Source organism: Seriola lalandi, unplaced genomic scaffold (genome assembly GCF_002814215.2).
Source record: "Seriola lalandi dorsalis isolate HSWRI2012SDOR001 ecotype SW California unplaced genomic scaffold, Sedor1 jcf7180002054825, whole genome shotgun sequence".
In the NCBI taxonomy this organism is placed as follows: Eukaryota; Metazoa; Chordata; class Actinopteri; order Carangiformes; family Carangidae; genus Seriola; species Seriola lalandi.
Window position 1 is genome coordinate 1,043,192 of NW_019525378.1, and position 19,973 is coordinate 1,063,164.

The 19,973-nt window shown below is 41.9% G+C and overlaps 3 protein-coding genes across 5 annotated transcripts in view; 1 reads left to right on the forward strand and 2 right to left on the reverse strand.

Moving 5' to 3' along the window:
- Nucleotides 1-340: 340 nt before the first annotated feature.
- On the forward strand, nucleotides 341-3,088 carry cdca3 (cell division cycle associated 3). Its single transcript, XM_023426412.2, has 6 exons — nucleotides 341-437; nucleotides 1,106-1,256; nucleotides 1,336-1,456; nucleotides 1,550-2,479; nucleotides 2,577-2,644; nucleotides 2,826-3,088. Exons 2-6 carry the CDS (start codon nucleotides 1,125-1,127, stop codon nucleotides 2,916-2,918), a joined length of 1,344 nt encoding a protein of 447 aa, XP_023282180.1. The 5' UTR covers nucleotides 341-437; nucleotides 1,106-1,124; the 3' UTR covers nucleotides 2,919-3,088.
- A 503-nt stretch (nucleotides 3,089-3,591) lies between these two features.
- On the reverse strand, nucleotides 3,592-10,647 carry gnb3a (guanine nucleotide binding protein (G protein), beta polypeptide 3a). 3 transcript variants are annotated; one of them, XM_023426422.2, is made up of 9 exons: nucleotides 10,442-10,647; nucleotides 7,184-7,296; nucleotides 6,821-6,966; nucleotides 6,449-6,512; nucleotides 5,766-5,928; nucleotides 5,589-5,655; nucleotides 5,295-5,496; nucleotides 4,988-5,204; nucleotides 3,592-4,830 (listed from the first exon to the last, which is right to left on the reverse strand). In XM_023426422.2, the coding sequence occupies exons 2-9, from the start codon at nucleotides 7,238-7,240 to the stop codon at nucleotides 4,724-4,726; spliced, it is 1,023 nt and encodes a 340-aa protein (XP_023282190.1). In that variant the 5' UTR covers nucleotides 7,241-7,296; nucleotides 10,442-10,647; the 3' UTR covers nucleotides 3,592-4,723. The 3 variants fall into 3 exon arrangements, with proteins under 3 accessions (XP_023282190.1, XP_023282191.1, XP_087035444.1); XM_023426423.2 differs by lacking the exon at nucleotides 10,442-10,647 and adding an exon at nucleotides 8,212-8,827; XM_087179318.1 differs by lacking the exon at nucleotides 10,442-10,647 and adding an exon at nucleotides 7,463-8,169.
- Nucleotides 10,648-13,770: 3,123 nt separating this feature from the next.
- Nucleotides 13,771-19,973, reverse strand: part of p3h3 (prolyl 3-hydroxylase 3) — an 8,024-nt gene continuing 1,821 nt past the window's right edge. Inside the window, exons 2-16 of the mRNA XM_023426332.2 lie at nucleotides 19,025-19,209; nucleotides 18,624-18,782; nucleotides 17,933-18,125; nucleotides 17,692-17,823; nucleotides 17,461-17,603; nucleotides 17,114-17,203; nucleotides 16,966-17,018; nucleotides 16,792-16,871; nucleotides 16,574-16,701; nucleotides 16,395-16,490; nucleotides 16,098-16,248; nucleotides 15,831-15,948; nucleotides 15,473-15,548; nucleotides 15,223-15,363; nucleotides 13,771-14,302 (exon numbers count right to left, since the gene is read on the reverse strand). Of these exons, the coding sequence (XP_023282100.1) occupies nucleotides 14,132-14,302; nucleotides 15,223-15,363; nucleotides 15,473-15,548; nucleotides 15,831-15,948; nucleotides 16,098-16,248; nucleotides 16,395-16,490; nucleotides 16,574-16,701; nucleotides 16,792-16,871; nucleotides 16,966-17,018; nucleotides 17,114-17,203; nucleotides 17,461-17,603; nucleotides 17,692-17,823; nucleotides 17,933-18,125; nucleotides 18,624-18,782; nucleotides 19,025-19,209 (1,916 nt within the window). The 3' untranslated portion in view covers nucleotides 13,771-14,131. The remainder of the gene's footprint in view (nucleotides 14,303-15,222; nucleotides 15,364-15,472; nucleotides 15,549-15,830; nucleotides 15,949-16,097; nucleotides 16,249-16,394; nucleotides 16,491-16,573; nucleotides 16,702-16,791; nucleotides 16,872-16,965; nucleotides 17,019-17,113; nucleotides 17,204-17,460; nucleotides 17,604-17,691; nucleotides 17,824-17,932; nucleotides 18,126-18,623; nucleotides 18,783-19,024; nucleotides 19,210-19,973) is intronic.

A 19,973-nucleotide genomic window follows, 5' to 3' on the forward strand; every position in this document is an offset into this window, starting at 1 on the left:
GTATATGTTTTTAAAGTTAAAATTGCATCATACGCAGATAATATAAAAAATTACGATTTGTTCTCCCTGAAAACACTAAAAAGCATCACCCATTAAGTCTGGCATTTGCTTTAGGCATGTTTCAGCTTCAGCTGCTCGAACATAACATTTAAATTTCATCCTTCAGATGTGAAAAACAAAGCATGCATTTATTTCCACTTTCAAATGTGTTATCAGCAGGCCGCTACGCCCAATTCTAGAACGCTGTGATCTGAGCCAATCAGCGCCGAGGAGGCGTGGATGACGCGCACGCTGATTGGCCCGTTTAAAAGTAACACGTATGCATCCCACCATTTAAATGTTTTAAAACTCGTGTGTTCCCCAGTTTATCTCAAGTGTTGAGTTAGTGAAAGAAGGCATATCTACACCATTCACCGACTGTCTTTGTCTCCTTTGAGGTAAGCAAGGAAATGTATGGCAATCTTGGTTCATGTAAACTGAAGTAGTCTGCACTTGATGTCTAAATGTTACGTTACACTTTCACCTGGTTGCAAGAGTGAAATGGGGAAACATCAAGCTAACTGATTTTAGCTAAGCTAGCTTGTTGTTAGCCTGCGAGTCACTTCTGTAATTCGTACAAAATATGAAACTTGCGTTTTAGCGGTAGTAATTTTAAATACAAGCGTGTAAACAAGCTACATTACAGTGAAATCATGTCCTACTTATCAGTGATGTGTGAGGTTAAATTAATGTAAACGTTAATTCTGAAACATAAGGTAAAGGGATTTACTTATTTCAGTATTTGAAGCTAGAAAAAGAGCACCCAATTTTGTTCTACAGTGTTTAATTTTTCAAGTTTATTTCATATTGTGTGCAACACTGTATGGCTGTCTACTGTATACAGTTGACTGGAGAGCAGCAAGGAGGCAAGTTTTTTTCAGTTGTATGCATATTACTGCTGGGCTTTTCTTTAGAAATTATAACAAATTCCTGCACGGTTTTATGTTTCCATGATGTTTTATTACCATATTTTACCATGTTGGATGTTCTATTTTTGTTTTTAAAGTAAAAAAACTTCCTGCTCTGGTGGATATGTAAAACTGTATTCTATTTACCTGCGAGCCAGGTAACCTTAAATAAGCATCATGGGATCCAGTGAGAGCAAGATGCTTGTATGCGCACCAACAAAACCAGAGCCAGCTATCAAAAACAGTCGTTTCCTTCATCTGATGGATCCACGCTCTCCTTCAGCAGGCATCGATCGTACCCCTATTCAGGTAGGTTACCCGGTTGATTTATTATCAGACATATTGTAAACGTTTCAAAACAGTTCACCATACCAAATGTTTATCCTAGGACACTGGTCTTGTGTCCCAAACTTCTGCTGCGGGAAAAAGTGAGTGTCCACTGGCATTCACTGATCCACGCTCACCTACTGTTGGCATCGCTCGCACCCCTGTCAGAGAAGTCATGAGAGGTAGGAATTATTGGGTAATTAAAAACGTTCAAGTTAGTTTTTCTCACCTCCAAAATAATGTGTAACATGAGGCTCTTCCACTTGCCCTTACAGCAACAGTTGGGTCCTTTGCTCGCCGCCTGGGCATGCTTTTCCACAATGAGACTGAAGGCAAAGTCCCTGATGCCCCTCAGAAACACTTCAATGATGTTGTGGAGGAGGAGGTCTTCAAGAGTGAGGAGCTGGCTTCCACTGAGCCTCTCCTGACTCCTCAAGCTTCCCACACCTTCAGCTCCCTGGCTGAGCACGCGAACCTACTCGCCACTCCTGTGCTGCACCCCCTCCCAAGCGTGGGTGACTCGAGCCCCTTTGTGCTTCTTGAGGAGCCCCAGGTGGAGGTGGAGATAGAAACAGAGGCAGAAATTAGCCTGGAGGAGGCAGAAGAAGCAAGGGAGTCTCCTCTCCACAAGAGACTGAGCATGAGCCTGATAACTTGCCATGAGGGAGCAACCTCTTCACAGATCTTTGCTGAGGTGCACCGTGAAAGTACTTCTTCTCCAGTACCTAGTGTGGAAGTGGAGCCACTCAAAGATGGTGTGGAGCACGGTTACGCCCTTCCTTCTGTCACAGTTGAACCAGAGTTCACTGTTGAGCCTTCCCCAGCCACTGATCTAGAGGATTCCCCAGTTCAAGCATCCCCTGCACAGCCAGAGGAAGCAGAGAAGCTGCCATCTCCTGAAGAAACAAAAGAGCTTGTTAAAGAATCTTCTTTGCCTCCTGCATCTGCTTCAGAGCCACCAACCGTCCCCAGCCCAGAGCAGCCACAGCCCTGCAAAGGCATCCGCTGCCCCACCTTGGACTCAAAAAGTCCCAGTCAGGTGGTGTTCAAGCCACAGTGGTTAGGAAAAGGCTTTGGTGCCTCTGGGCTAAGAGCAAGAGGAGTGCAGGGTGGAAAAGGAGGCTCCTCTCCCCTCGCTGTCCGTTTGGCTGTTAAGAACGCAACCAATGAAAACAAGGGACAGTCTGGAAAACTTAAGCAGAAAGGTGTGTAAAGAGTTTGTGGCTTCTTGTTGTCTATAACAAGATGTTGTTGTTGTTGTTGTTGTTGTTGTTGTTTGATGTTTTTTCACTTCTTTTCTAGGTACTGAAGGCCGCTCTCCACTGCAGATCCTTAAGGAGACCAACTCACCCAGGGACCAGCGTTCTCAGGTATTCTACACAAGCAACCACTCGCTGCCAGTGATCACTACTCTCCTTTACGCAGTGCAAATTGACTTGCATCTACACTGGCTTTTTAAAGTGATGCTGACTAATTCAATTGGTCAAAAGTGAATCCCAACACAAAGTGAATCAATCGCTGTGGTAATCTTTTGGCCTTCCCACTTTCCAGATGAAGCTGAAGGTGTCCACCCCAGATAAGCAGAGGCGTGGACAGATGGACCGCAGAGTTCTGGCAGTGGCTCTGGATAAGGAGAACAGATGATGTTCTGTAGCAGCGTGTACAGATTCCTGCCACTTTTATATCTCTTAAAACATACTTTTATATGTACAATTTTTTGAGGCTGATTTTTGTCCTTTGTGTATATTACTTTTAACTTCCATTTTGTGCAGTTTTGTCCTTTTTGTAAATATAAATAAAATTATTTGCATCCATACCTCAGCTTTTAAAATCTTTGTATTGTTTGTGAAGCAGTTTTCTGTTGTTTCTGCTATGCTTTCCTTGTGTTTAATTCTTTCAAAATAACTTAATTTCCTTCTATACTTAAATTGTAAAATTACTAGTTTTTGTTTCTTCACAAACGGAATAAAAGCTTGACACTAAATATTTGTTCATTTTGTAAAAATTGCATATCTCATTAGATGCAGCTGTCAGCTGACAATATTGTTTATTTCTCTCTTCCTGTTTATAGTTAATGGTTCATAGTGACATCACATTAGAGTGAGCCTGTAATCAAACCACAAATTTTTAAGTTTATCCCTGAAAGACACCAAATTTTTGTATGCATTTATCCAAACGTAAACTAATTCATGAACTGATCACTGATGTTTAAATTGATGCTTCAGCAGTGTTGATACATGGCTCAATTCACATCCAGTGGCACTTAAATATTGCCATCTCAATCAGCATGTCGGTGTTAGAAATTAACTCTAAAGACTTGTGTAATGCAGAATCCCACGTTTATTAGACAGTCTTTAAGAAAGGTAGTATTGCTTTACTTTGCACAGTGTGTATCCAAGTGCTGGAAAAGAGGTTGTCCAAATTCTAGTCAGAGCTTGGAGATTGTTGTTTTTTTTCTTTCTGTTTTTGTATTTACACAAACTTTACTTCAAGTTTATCTGTTATCATGCAGAGGAAATGGTAAGCTCTTATATACAGATTCAGATGTATTGCTCATATGCACACAATAGCAGTTATCCAAGGAAAAAAAAAAAAACACTCATACAAAGAGTCCTGTCCTGAGACAAATGGGTCATCTTTTTTGTTAGTGCTTAATGAACCATAAAAACCATTTTATTATCCCATCTGTCAGTTCAACAATTTACCCAAAGCACTTTTCAGGTCTAACCTGGGGGTTAGTGCAAATGATGAGACCCCAAATCCTGGTAAATATTGTCCATCAATCACATACAAAAAAAACTCAAACACTAATGTAGACATCTGCAAACTATAACTCCATTATAATTAAAATTAGAAAATGAAAAGAATGTAACTGTAAGCATCTAGGGAATCTACAAAACTAAAAACAAACAACAGTCTGAAACAAAAATGCAAATGCTCGTATTATTCATATGACATAACTTATGCTTTGATATAAAACACAGCATATTAGTAGAGCTAGTGTGAACCTACACAGACCGTAACTTGACACATATTCAATTCTATCTCATCCAGTGTGCTACCATTTCCATTTGGCAACTGTTCTCATTGGGTGATCTTTGAATTGCTGCGATAAATGTGCATGTTACTGATTTGAACCGCAATATAATTCACTATTAAGAGGAATGGTCTTTTCTGAGACCCACCCACCCAGTGTCCCACCCCAAATTCCCCCATAATGTGAGAAGAAAGCTGAGAGCGCAATGTGACAGAGAGAGGAGAGAATCTTCACACTACAACTCCTCTCCAACATCAGATAAGACTTGGCACAATTAAAATACCCTCTTCTCACCCTATGTGGCTCCTCGTCCCTCATCCCTCCCTCAAACTCCAATTTCTTTTTTATCTTCTTCACTTTCTCCCCGGCAGATGTTAACTGCTCCCTTTCTGCTCACTGGTGAGGAACAGCCTCAGTTCCATATCTTGAGGAAGCTGTCCCAGGATCCTGTGCAACACGCCATGCCATCTGTGGATACGCCGATACAGCTCACTCTGTTGTCATGACCAGCCAGCACTCCTGGGCCACCACAAAGAATAAAAGATATGTTGTAAGTACCACTGGAAATGTTTATGAAATCAATCAAATGCAGAACATTCCCTCCCATGTCAGCAGTTTTTAGATGCTTTCAGTTGCTAAATTCACTCTATCGTCTCTGTTTTCTGCCTGTACTCACCCACTCTCTCAGATTTGAGCGCGTCCCAGATGTTGACATTGAAGTCATCATAGCCAGCCAGTAACAGGCGTCCAGACAGGGAGGGTGCCAGGGAGGTCACCCCGCACATGATGCTGGAGTCCTGGTAGGTGATGAGCTCCTGGTCAGCTCGCAGGTCGTACAACTTACAAGTAGCATCATCTGACCCGGTTATCACTGCGTTACCATTGGGGAAGAACTGAACGAAAGAGAAGTGATAAGAATCTAGACCTTAAAGCAAAAAAAGAAATATATAGTATAAAACTGAGCTCGAAATCTTCATCCTCACCCCAATTGCATTGATGTCGCTCTCATGCCCTCCAAAGGTCTGTCTGCATGCGCCCTCCCTGATGTCCCACAGCTTGGCCGTGAAGTCACACGCCCCTGAGATGAAAAAATTGAAGTCTGGGGACACGGCCAGAGACATGCAGTCTCCCTGGTGTCCTGCAAAGATGGTCTTCTGGGTTCCTGTCTCAATGTCCCATAGTACGCTATAAGGAGATAAACACAATATATACTCCACTATAGATTTCGGGAAGTTGCAACGTACTGTTAAGGTCAATTAATTATACTATATTCTTACCAAGTGCAGTCGCCGGAGCTGGTGATGATCTCGGTGTCACTAAGGAAACGACAGCAGGACAGGTATCCTGGGCAACCAAAGAAATACTAAATGAGAAACCATAAATGATCCAAAAAATATGAAAAACAAGTCCAACATCAGCAGCACTGATCTCATTTCCAAGCTGCGTTGTCTTACCTGTGTGTGCTGCCAGCTCACGCATGACCTTGACATTCCCGTCCTTGCCCTTGAGATTGTAGATGGAGCACATGTTGTCCAGACCGCCACAAGCCACTAGGTTTCCCGAAGGTGCATAGGCGCAAGTCATCACCCACGATGACTTGAGTGGGATGGCATTCACCTGGGGAAACCAAATTTACTCAAATACCTGAATCTGAACAAAAGGTACAGACTTAAAGTCCCTGAAAACGAGATGTCTTACATAAACACAGTTTTCTGCCAAAGTTAGAAACAAATGAGGATACACTGTAAAGAATCAGAGCCTGATGTTAGTTGGTGGGTTGTTATTGTCACTGTGAGTCAAATCAGAGCAAACTACTTCAGCACAGTTCTTAAGAAGCAGATTAGCTGACTTTGACTGTTAAACTCTCAATAAACAACACATAAAGATGATTGTTTACTTATGAATATTTAATGTTTTAGAGAAATGCTTGAAATTTGAAATGTCTTTGTCTTTATGAAGTGAAGTTACATTTGTATTTTGGTGTTTTTGAGGGTGAATATATGGTGCAAGGTTTGGGCCACAGTTACTGCTGACTCCGTTTTAGCTGAGAAGACAAATTCATGACTTCATGAGGTGTATATTTGCCTGCGTCCACCATTTTCTGTAACTATGATGCACCACTCTTGGTCTTTCTTACCTTGTTGGTTGTGATACTGTCCCACACTATGAGTTTTCCATCTTGTGAGGCACTGACACAGAGCCTGGTGGGGTTACATTAATAGTGATTAAAAAACAAAGATTGAAAAAGTTGGAGAAAGAAGCAGCAACATTTGAAGCATCAGCTGAAAAATTTGCATCAGCCATATGCCATGTTCCTATTAATTCACCTGATTGAATGCAATATGTATACTTTACTAATCCAGTTCACCAATCTGAATTCCCTATCGTATTCATTGGCTCTCCTCCCCTCTAGTTTTGTGCTAAATTTACTAGAAAACCATCAGATCTTGGCCGTGAAATAAAACGGCAGGTGTTCTTGCAGTTTGTGAACAATATACTGTGTATTTACTTGGAGTCAGTAGACCAGTGCATGGCGTAGATCTTGGCAAGGTGACCCCTTAGCGTTTTCCTGGTCTTCATCTGGACACGCCCCACCACGGTGATCCCACCTGCTGCCTCCTGCAGTGAGGTGTCCTGCACCGCCTTACGAGCTGCCTGAAGAGCGGACATGAACAAAGGCGGTCAGGCCACTGCAAGTATTGATGTAAAATGCAGTTATGAATAATAAATAGGTATTTTGTGTGAGGTGAAATTGAAGATATGTCAGATTGTTTTAAGCATCAGCTCATAGTGAGAAGCAAAGTCACATGATGTTATGGATAATCAGATTGTCATATTGATTTATTACAGATTATTGGATGGGCCTACTGACAGTGATCTGGTCTTTGAGACTGTCCGCCTCCTTTCGCAATTGCTCCATTTCACCCATGGCGATGGTTGTTAGGTATGGTCACTAATGGAGAGATGTCAGGAAAGCAGATAATCCTGAAATGAAGAAGAGGAAGAAGAAGAAGAGAGGTAAGGTTACAACTAAAACAGAAATCAATTCACAAGAAACAATTAAAGGAAATAATTGTGATTGGTACCTTTATCCTCCACTGTCAGCATTACCTGCACTGAGGCTTTATGCTGGAATTTTACCTGAACCTACCTGAATGATTTTTAATCCTCTCCAGCTCCGGTCTCCAAGTAAGTGCTATTTTGCAAGTCAAACTGGCTCTCGTCTACTTTGCAAACTTTCATAAACACACTGAAGCCCACAGATCACGCCTACACATGCAGTCACATACGCATGCACACACACACACACACACACATATCTTCATGCAGACTGTATGAATATTCCAGCATGACATTAGCAGTGAAAGTATTTGTTTTTCAGATGATGCTGCGAGCACACATCCTCACCCTGAATGTACACACAAACCAGTAAGTCCTGTAATAATGTCATTAGTGTATCAGCTCTCAGCCGGTCGCCTCTCACTTCACAACGAATTCTCAACACTGACAGGAGAGTTTGGGCCATTTAACACTCCAGTGCACTCTCACCTAATGTTGATGGCTATTGAATTTGGTAATGTCATGATTAAATGAGCAATGTTTAGCAGTAAAGCAATCACCTAATGGACAAATTCATACAGTGTGACAAATGTAATCAAGGCACAAGTGAAAAGGCAGAGTCACGATCTCCCAGCTGATTTTTTTTTTTTTTTTTTTTTTTTACAGAAACAGAGTAGTGCGAAGAGGAGAGCTTTGACACATGACACTAACTTCATGGCAAAGCAGATCAATATAACCAACCTCAACAAACAGCGCCTTCCTCCTTCTGTTGTACAAACCCAGCACGTCTCTTTTCTTGTGAAGCAATAAATTGTCGTGATGATATTTCCTTTATCTTACCTTGAAAACTGAAAGGGGGGAATACTTGTGTTGATCTTATCGTATGCGTCCCTGCAGCAGTATCTCTCCCTCACGTTGACTATTTGAATGAGTCTTCCTGTCAAAACACATGACCAAGTGGATTTGCCTCTAATTTGTTTGAAGTGAAAAGGAGAGGAAGGGAGCGAAGGAGGGAGTGACTCTGTAAAAGAAAGAGATTTAATTGTTTGCCACTGGGGTCTATCCTTTATCCATCTGTAATGCTTAAAGTGAAATAGAAGATGGCCTGAAACATTTTAAAATGAAATTATTGTGCTGACTTCTGGCCTTTATACTAGTGTAATGCTCCAAAACACCTCAGGAGCTACTGCATGGGTGTCCTGCCTTAAACTGCCGATGACTACATTGTCCCTGAAGTTGGTAACAGGGGATTTTAGGCCTTTGTTCCAGATGGGAAATAGCTTCGATAATGAGTGTTGTAATGAATGCCTGAGTGTTTTAGTCCTGCTATTACCCTTTTGCCATTCTGTTCCTGGGACCCTGCCATTGTTCCATGTGATTAAATGACTGCTAGGGGTTTGCTGGATAGTGAAGTGCATTAACACAGCCACAGAGAAGTGGAGGCAGAGGGAGGGAGAGGAAGGAGGGGAGGGAGGCAGGGGGAGGTTGGGTGAGGGGGTGGAGAGTAAGAGGCGAGGCAGGAGAGTGAGTTTTAAATCCTACTGGCTGAGATTTTAAGGGAAGCCTTTTGAATCAAATCTGCTCTCATCCGATTACTGACTGCTCTTTGCATCTGGATAAGAGATGGAGAAAGGGATGGGGGGGGGGGAGGGGGATGAGAATGAGGGAGGGGGCAGATGGACGAAGTGGAAGGGAACGAAGAGAGAGAGAGAGAGTTTTGAGAATGGGGGCCGGTGTTTTCAGTGTGACCGGGTCTATGAACTTGAGTCTGACCGGCGACTCTGGTGCTCTGCAGTTTGCATCCTCACCTCAGCTGAGAGCTCCTCACCAGCTACAAGCCAGAGTCTGGTGCTCTTGGTGCAGCTCACGAAATAAAATCATAAAACTTACGAAAGACACTGTTGAGAATGTGGCTCTTGTTAATTTGAATTAAAGGACTATACTTTGAGTGTTGTAGCTCCTCATAGTTGCGGTACTAGCATTGTCAGTTAACACCAAACAAATATATTGCATCGAGAGTTGTACTGAGGCTGGAGGACATGATGACATACACATGTATACCATGAGATGAAATAAACCTGTCAGTCAACAGTGATTTTGCCATGTCGTTTACTCTGCGGTAGCCATGTATCTCTGGGTGTTTCAGGCTGTAGCAGGCATTGTTGTAAGTCAAAGATCAGGACTCTCTTATGGTAGTAATGGATTTACATGATTTTTGCATTCAATGCCTAAATGTACCTTGTTTTGTCGGGTATTTAATTCACTGGAGGAACCAAAAATGAACATTTATTTATCTTATTTATCTAATCATTTTCATCCATGATCCGTTTCTCAATAGTTTCCAGAAACTTTACTATGTCAATGATATGTCAATGTCACAGTATATAATCACATACTGTAATAGAAGATTTTATCCATATTGTTCTAGCTCAGCCTGTTCTACCAAGCTGCTTCCTCTGTTAAAACTGAAGTGATTCACACATAAGATTTGGCAAATTGGATTCTACATTTTACACCCTTATGGATGCACCCAGAAAAACAACTTAACATTGTTTTATTATGCAGATTATGACTGACGGTATTAAGGATCAGGTCACAAAAGGAATTTGTGTTTTACTCAGATTATCAGTCTGCATGAAAAAAGCATTGTATGCTGATGCCATGAAAATCCCTCTGCTGTGTGTGTCATAAACAAAAGATAAGTGCATTAAATGTGTGTCAACGTAATTTTGAATGGCATCTATTTGATATTTGAATATGTTTTTTAACTTATGTTTTACATACTGTAAGGTCACAAGTATATAAGGTTGTACGTGTGCTGCATTTTTTTTTAAAATTCCTTAACTTTTTAACATTTTTTGGTGTTTAATTTTATGGTTATATCATCACAACAGTCAAAAACATCCTTCAGGCTTCAGGAATTTATTTTTAAAGATGCCGGTGATAAATGTCTTTTCAGACTTGAACCCAATTTTCATCTGAACCTTTGAATGTGATCCATCATCTGAGCAGCATGACACAACCGCACACACAGCACACACAACTACCAAGAACAGACGATCCAACTCACCAATTAGGAGACTCCTGTCAAGGTGTGTTGGCAGATCTGTAATCACTCTTCCTCCAGCGGTCTCCCTCTGGTAGTTGTCATAAGTTCAGCCTGTTACTTCACTTTCTCCCGCTCATTCACTTTTGGTATCACACACAGTGTGATATTCCTCCGTCACTCACTGTCTCTACTGCTCCTATGAGGAACAGATGAGGATTGGAGGGATGAAGGGAGATCAGTGATGAGGGGATAAACCCTGGGATGGACAGAAAGAGGGGTAGGGGGGGTGAGTGGAGTGGGGTGGGGTGGGGGTGAAAGAGACGGAAAGGGAGAGGAGACAGTGGGGGAAACCAAACAAGGTGTAGAAGCATGGTTGTGGGGTCACAAGACATGAGCTGGGGTGAATCCGAATCAAAAACCAAGAGATGGAAATCACGGAGGGGAGGGGAAAGAAGATAAATAGAGGACCTGGGAACATGACTTTTTATGGTGCTGAGGTAGTCTTTAAAAGATCCATGACTGGCAGCAGAGTTTGTGTTTTGTAAACCTGAGGTGAACCTAATATTAGAAAGTTAAAGGGCAGAGAGGGAGATCGGCAGAGCAGAGATCTGACAGGGTACAATGGTAATATAAGAAATAACTGCAGGATTCAGGAGAGGTCTGGGTCATTCTGAGGCACATAGTGCCACCAGGCATTAACATAAACTGACAGTATGCAGAATCTCTTTGCTCTTTGTTTTAAGTGTCAAAATACCATCTTCTTTCTTTTTCTTTGTAATTTTTGACCAAATGTCACACAGAGGGGCACTTTAGAGACCAAAATACCCTGAAGGATCCCTCTGTTTGGCCCAGATACCGCTCTTGTTGACTCATGTTCTGCTCCAGTGGGACCTTAGTACAAAACAAACCCCTAAACTTAGAGCTTCCTCTTTTAATTGTTGCCTTTGCCCATTAGAAAGTGTGCACCCCACTGCAGCTGCACATTATCTAACAAAGTAAATCACCTGTATTAGTTATGAAACAGCACAGCTTGTGCTCACTATCATGATATAGCACTTTCAGGCAGTAGGTTGGTTCAGTTCATCCACTGAACATCTTTACAATGATCCTTTGACAGTGAGGGAAGTGAGTGAGCAGCTATGTTTACTTATTATATAATGTGCACTGTGCCTTGAATACATTGTGGTTTTCTTTTAGCAAACATAGTGAAACCAGCAATCAGCATGTTTAAGCATCTTAAACTAATATTTAAATAAATTTGGACACGTGACACAGATGCTAAGTAGAAAACCAATGATAACAAATTAAAATGAGATGAAAAAGGATCTGAATCCTCACGAGTTCCCTGGGATGCTGCTGTAGCTGACTGTGACCTTTGACCTTAGAAAGTTTCCTAGAAGAATCAAGTAACACATTATTACTTTCTGTGCAAACCCTTCAGGCCAAAGAATCAGATGATTAAACAGCATCACTGTGCCACTGATACTGTAGATTATGGACTCCTTTGTGTGTTTACACGCTTGCATACATTTCTGTGTATGGAAGAAAAAGGCTTGGAATGTGTGTGTGTGTGTATGTGTGTGTGTGTGTGTGTGTGTGTGCGTGTGTGTGTTTTGCCTGCTTTCTGGGTTTATTCTATGATTCAGCATGGATAAATTCAGCTCTGTAGTTTAAAGTGTTGACCTTCGCTCACTCGAGTGCGGTGAGGACAGAAGCAGACCGGCCGTTTTGGCTGAGCTGACCCTGGATATGGAGAAATGGGAGTTGGGGCAATGTGGGCTGTGAGATGGTGCGTAAAAACCGAGAGAACGTCGAAAAGAGAAAAAAAAAAAAGGATTTTGTTAGTAAGCACAGAGACATAGGATAAAGAGTTATTTTGGGTTACTATTTAAAGACCAGTGATGTCTTGATCTTGCATTATCCCTATTATAAAATCTTTTATTTTACTATTTGTAGCTTAGATCATAACTAGCATTGCTTTAGTTCCGCTGGCACTTTTAAAGTCTTATGAGGTTTGCACCAAAGCCATCTCATTGTTAGGGAGAGCAGATTTTGTTTAGTCCATAAAGGGTCACTGAACCTTTGACCTCGTTTGGAATAAATGAGGTGCAGGATTGCGGTGGGTGAGAGGGGTGGGGTGACTGGATTAAATGAGATGTTGTGACATGAGTGTGGAGTTAAGGCATGAATTATGATCCTCATACTCCTATTGAATCTCATGTTATGATTACACCTACAAGTGGAGTAAAGCATCAGCTGGTAAGGCCAGAAATCACCACTAGACACCCAATAAGTGGTGTGGGCCACAAATAGTAGGAAAGTTAATGCGTGGAAGTGCAACATAAGGAATGAGCAATCCTGTCAACTACTTGCTATACACACCACTTAGTTATAATGACAAGAGGATGTTGTGATTTCAGTTTTATAACTATGCTGATAGGCCTTGCATAATTTCTGCTAATCATATAAAACATGGAAAGATGACATCATATGGCTGTAAATTTTCTGCTTTTCTGCCAAGTGTGTAATTAGAACAGTAGACGGCCGGAGTGCTTAGTGTGAGGATATCTTAGATGCATTATACAGACATAACACCTACTTAAGAGAAGATTAATGCAGACTTTTAGGGTACTGCGTGGTTTCAGCGTGTGAGGGAGGGAAGAGGTTAAACCCAAGGCTCCATTAAACAGTCCTGCCGACCCAATTCTGCTGCGGCGGGGGATTATAACACAGGGGGGAGTGAGAGTGTTAATATGGGCCATAAACAGTGCTTGACTCTGTACCTAATGCACGAGACGAAAGCAGAGGAGGGGGCTGACAGGAGGCACTGGTTGTAATGGGAAGGATAAGATGGAAGTGGGTGGTCGAGTGTCACTCCTCTGGACGTGAATGATTAAATGATCTTTTGCAGGATTACTATTCCATATTCTAAATGGGAGATTTTTTAAGCTTCATAAACAAATGCACTCATTTATGAGGGATTAACAGTAATCTCTCTATTTCTATCCTTTTTTCCCCCTGCGCACCTCTCTCTCTCTCTGTTCCCTCTTCTCCCTCTTACTGCCTTGAACTCTAGTTTCTGATGCACTATGCTGATGTAATTACTTTTTGTTTCCTACTGCTGTGCTGCTGTCTAATTGTATATCTTATCACATGCTTCTACTCTTAACAGACAGGTTACAGACTGAGAACCCTTTCATTTTTTAGTTTTAATCAGCAGGCAGCCACAGACGGTGTGAGGCAATCCCTTAATAGATTACACAGCCCTTTTTCCACTTTATTGTAAGGCTTTTTCTGTACCTCACTGGCGTGGATGTGGCACACAGTTCTCATGTGACACTGGCAAAGAGTCACATTCATCTTTTCTTTTATTCTCTTCATTTTTAGAGAGTGTGATATCAGTCATTAAAGCTGCTAAAACAAAAGTACAGACGGACATTACAGAGAGAGGGGAAAGGACAGTGTCTCCCTTACTTACCTTCATCATATACAGTATAAATACAGTATATACACAAATGCAAGCTTTACATGAAAAGGCAGCAAGATGAAGAGAGTGAATGTGTGGGTAAAAACTGAAAGACCATGTTGTAAAATCAGAGAGCTGTTCATGGTTGGTGTTATGGTCCCATTGTGGGATGAGGAACTTCTCCACTTGGATGGATGCAAATGAAAATGTGTTCCAGTTTCAGTCTGTCAGGTTTGTTCAGGCTCTCACAGCTCATCTTTGCCCCCTGTCACCCTGCCTCTCCCTCTGCTCCTCTCCTTCGTTGCTTGGCTCCGAGCGTTCCTGGTGGTGGTGGCGCTGCCCTCCGCCTCCTCCTCGTCCTTTTTCACCACACTCTGTCCATCTGCAGCCCACAAGGCCTCTGCCTCCTCTCGCTCCTGAGGAAGACAGACAAAAGTAGAGCAATGAGTATCAAAGTATTGATTTCCTGTGGCCCCTATGACATGAAAAGGCAAGTAGTATTAGAGTTACTGTATTTTACATCATTGTACTTTCTAGACAAATATTCAGAAACTTTAATTTTCCTGTTTTTCTGTGGTAAGTCATATTAACAAGGAGGCTCCACCAGCATAAAGTGGTTCTCCACTATTAAGTTAGACTATGTAGCTTTTGCTGAACATTCAACGCTGGAGCAACAAAGGACAACTGTGGATAATGATATAAATATTAAAACATAGTATAACAATAGCACTAGTACAGAAGACCCAGTAATGTCAGTTACACAACGTTACTAACATTAGCTAGTATCAGGCATCATAAGCTCCTGGTCATAGCAGACCAAGTAAGGTTGTAGCAGCAAAAACCTCTAAGCACGGGTGTGTTTTCTGGCTTGTCATCTTTAAGAGGAAGAAAAAATGTGTTATTTCTTCTTTGAAGTTACACTGAATTAAACAGTCTGCATCATGCTAAACACGGGTAAGCAACCCTAACTATTTCAACATTATTGAAATAATTGGCTCAACTAATAAACAGCAGCTCTTCGGAGGAGCATCTGGCACATCTGTTATTATTATTATTTTTTTTACAAATGAGGACACTGCAATTTCTTTACGAATGGATTTGGAGACTGAATGATAATAATTTTTCCCAGTGAATCTACAGCATGATGAAGCTAAACGTCACTGACATGGTATGATCACAGGCCAGGTATTGCAAATGACAAAACACGAAAACAACCACCAAATTTGCATTGTGCTCCGTCTCCAGCTGGTCTTACACCGGTGTCGCAACATCAACAACCACATGACTGCAGGCTATTTGAGTAGGACGCACTGCTGAGTGTTGTCATTATGCTCACCATGTCCCTGTAGAGCTTCTCCTTTGTAAACCACAGGGCCAGCGAGCACCGCCGGCCATTGGTCACTGCAGTGACACCGTGGGGATTCACTGGACCAGAGGAAAAGCCCACCAGTCGACCACAGCTGGGTTTGACTTGAGCCTGGAGACAGGGGAAAAGGGAAAAGGTCCAAAAAATATTTGTATGCAGGTTTAAAAATCACAGAATTAAATGATTTCTGTCTATCAGACCAGGTTGAAAAGCATCTTACTGTTACGGTCTTGGCATCCCGGTTAGTGAAAAACAACTCTCCACCATCAAAGTTGTCATTCAGGTAAAGAATGGCACTGTGAGAGAAACAGGTTTGATGCGTTTGACAGAATAAAATAACACTAACAGATCTATTTCTCTTTTTCTCTCTTTCCCCAGGTCTCTCTCTCTCATTCTGCTTCCATGTGAAGGAGTGAAAGTAAAAACAACGGTAATATCACTTGATTCAAGAATACTGTGTGAAAAAGATGTTATTTACTGGAAGAAAATGACATTACCTCTGTCTGTCTGTATCTCTAAATATTATTTATGTTAAGAGTTTGAGACTACATGAATTATTAATTATTGAATGTGTGTACCTGAGGTCTCTGTGTATGAATGCTGGTGGTTCCCTCCAGCACTGCTTGGTCTCTGGCTCAAGGAGACAGTTGTCAACATGGACGGGGTGAGAGAGATCCAACCTGCCCTCCTGGTCACCTGAGAGCACAGAAAAACCAAACAAACCATTATTTTACTTAAACAAAGGTTCACAGCATCAGAACTCTTTGAAACTCTGTAGTTGTTTTTAGATCTACACGAGCAGATTAATCTCACTTCGGAGAGATGTGGATAATGTCGGGTGTTACCTGCGACAGCACTGCGGCAGACCAGGTGTGTGAAAGAGATGAAGAGCCCTGAGGGGCTCCTAAAGTAGGAGTGCAGCAGGACTCTCACTCGTTCGCCCAGCTCATGTAACAGCTTGGCATCTGATTGGTTGACAAGGCCATCCTGAGCCAACTGTGAAAGAAGTTAAGATTATGTTAAAAAAAAAAAAATCAATTTAATAAATTATGTTCAAGCATGAGATTACCACCACACACCATGATAATATGATTCTTAAATTAATTCATATTCATTTCTTGAATTATCTCCCGTTCACCCACCTTTACAGCCCTGAGCACTGTCAGGCCCTCAAATGTCTCATGAGGTGTGTGCGGAGACCGTCGTCCTCGGTAACCATCTCCAGCTGATGCGGCAGCCTATCAGAGTCAAGAGGAAATGAAGGTGAGAGTGTTCCTGATTCTATCTGATGAGGTCCGACTCTTTAACAATCTGAACTTACTGTTGCTAACTGCAGTACTCTGTCACACTCCTTCTCAGTCATGACTCCGTCCAGTACTACGCGATTTGTCCCGTTCAGAACCAGTTCGTCCATGGCGATGGTCACACCCACCCGAGGGACCGCACCACCTGGATAGAAGACAAACAAGAGAGGGTGAGAGAGGAAATTGCAGACTGCTGCAGACTTGAAACGAAAGGGTGGAACGACTCACACCTCACCTGCAAAAAAGCCACTGTCATCCACTTCCTCCTGCTGCTCTCCCTCTTTTATCTTCTCATGCATTTTCTCTTTTTCAGCTCTAACAGTAAAAGACAAAACACACTCAGTCAACATTACATTAACTTTTACTAAAGCACAAGTGACTGAATCAGTTTTCTTCCTGTGTGTCTCACCTCCAATTCTCCATCAGTGATTTGGGTACAACATCCTCTGGAGTCCAAAGATCCTACATGGAAAACAAGCATTAAACTCTTTCAGGGTAAGATTTAAAGTTCTTCCTCATGCCCATCAGAATATTATTTATTTGGCATCAGTGCTTACTGGGTCGGTGAAACTGAAGTCAAGGTTCTCCATACCAAAATACAGTAGCTTCTTCTCCTGCAAAGAGCGACTGATGTATCTGACAATCTCCTGTATGACAAATACACATAAACTTGCGGTCAAACATGAAAATTAACGGATGAACGAATGAACAGTGATTCCTCAGCTCCTTTTATGGGTTCAGAGAGGACATTTATGTTTGACAAAAGAAAATGGCACAATTGTCAACTTGATTGTTCCCACATTAAGCTGAAGAGATTTATGGATTAAGAGAAAAAAAATCAAGGAACTTAGATCATTATTATCACCATGGTGGTGATTTTAATATAATGGACAGTGAGTGGTACCTGCGCAGGCTGTGTGCCTTGTGACTCTGTGTCTCCTCCTAGTGTCTCATAGTAGAGCTGCAGGTTGTCTAAAGAGTCCTTGTCAGAGGGGTAAAACAGGAGAAGAGAGCGCAGAGTCCTCACCGCTCCACTAATGTCACCAGCTGTTGGGAAGCAGGAAAGAGTGGCACTTCATGCACTGTATCATCACATCACATTAAATAATCATCATGTTGAACTTTAAACCCTCACCTTTAAACTGTGCAATGTGCAGATGCTCCAGCTGTGTGGGCAGGTAGTCCTCCTGAGCAGAAATCCTTCCAGGTCGCGTGGCTACCTGAGTCACACAGGACTGCCGGCACGAGAGCAGCGAGAGAGAAAGAGCTAGATGGGAAATAAAAATGGCAAAAAAAGGAGTGCTATATCTTTTCTTTCTGTCTGTGCCAAGGCGAAACATTAAGGCTGCAATCTTTTATTTTTGTTTTCTTCTTACCAGCGGATTTCTCGAACACACCATCTACACTGTCCACTCCCCTGTCCTCAGGCAGCCGTTGGGAAGCCACCTCACACTGCAACCTGCACTCCTCTGTCTGCCGCAGTGTTTCATTCACACACGCTTTCCATTTCTCTACTGCATGCACCCAGTCAGAGGAGGCCTCATGCTGGACTGCAGCATCATACAGAACCTGGGTTTGATAGATTTGAGAATAATATTGTTCTATTAAATACAGACAACTCTGCTGGACTGGATTTCGTGTCGTTGGAAGAAAATGAGAGTATAAGCATAAAACTGTTCTGTTAATTAAAAGATAAAATGGTGGCTGAAATTTGAGATAGAAACGGATGCCATTGCACGGACCGTCTAAGCTAATTTCAGACGAGCCTAATCATGTTATAACACGTGTTTCTGAAAAGACAAAATCAGTTGCTCAGACAGAGGTCTTCAATGAGTAAAACATAGTTTGGATTGCATGGTTGGATAACAGAGAGTGGAGGTAAGAGAGAGAGGAATTCAGTCCCCCAGGCCATGGCTGGCTCTCCCTATAGTTACATCTCCAAAATATTTCTCTTTGAATACACTTAGATAACCGTAACCCACTCTGGCCACTCAGGGCAGCCAATGTACAAGATTACCTAGTGTAACCCTATTCCCTACTCAAATCCATCACCCCCCTATGCCTCACCCAGTGCTTCTCATTCTCAATCTCTCTGTCCTGGAAGGCCTCCTCGGTCACTCCTTCCATCCTCCTGTACTTCTCAATGTTGTTCCTCATCTCCAGGTGACTGGGGTTGGCCACAAAGTAGGTGTGAGCTGCTGACGCCGCCTTCTGCAGCTTTTCCAACTGATGTGAATGAAGGGGAGAGTTTGAATGACAGTTGTCATAGAAAGACAGGAGTGTTGCAATAGAATACAGTTGTGACCTGAGTCATAATTAGGTTTAGTGAATCACAGCACAGACATGAAACCTCTTGCCTCTAAATGACACTTTGAAATAAGCTAACATGCACCTCTACCAACAGTGATGACAAATGGCCAATTAGTAGAATACCACAGACCTTGATGACTGCCTGGAGAACAACTTACCTTGTAGTATGTGACCTGCAGGAAGTTGTAGGGGTTGCGAGAGCTGAATTCATATTCTATGTCTGAAGAAACAGGGAGCTGCCCTGCAAGGGTCACAGAACGTCCAACACAGAACCTTAAACACTCAGCTCTCTGCTGCACCCAATCCAAGACCCAGAGGTCCCACAGACTCCCCTCCGCAGAATCTAACAATACAGAAAACATGAATCATTTTTGGGGGTGAAATATACCACTGAACATTGTCTGTCATATATACAAAGGATGATTATGTCTAAATTATAAACACTGTTTATGCACTGTCAACATTTGGAGTAATAATGGAGCTTCCTCTATTTGAAATGTACACACTATATTAATATATAATAATAACAGTTTAAATGGTACATATTACCTATGAACACTATATCAAAATATTATTATTATTCATGCATTAATGTAAAGGCAGGATTTTACTGTTGTGGCTGGTTGATTTGGAGCAAGTTTTTAACTATTACACTATTATAGGACTGTCACTTATTACTTTTTACTAATAATTAATATTTATATGTTCTGTTTGTTTCTGATTTTGCCACGCACTTGCCTTCTGCTCTTGAGGTCAAAGTCATATTTAAGCCACACACTCAGACACTGAGAATAAGGGATGCTGCCAGTGACTTCATAGTGTTTTAGTTCCCCACTAGTAATTATCCTTCATCCAAAGAAGTTAGTTTGGCTAACTGCCAGGCCTAATGCTACTAAAAAGTGAAGGGAAACAGATGAATGTCATAACTTTAAGCAAGTGTTTTATGAATTCCTGAAGACTTTAACATGGTCCATTATAGGAAACAAGCTCAGAAATACTGTAGAAATACTGTGTGGGCAACTTAAGTTTACACATATGTGAAGGACATAATATGAGGAGGGGTGGCAAGTAAACATGACCTCATTGAAAGGGTTCACCAGCCAAAAC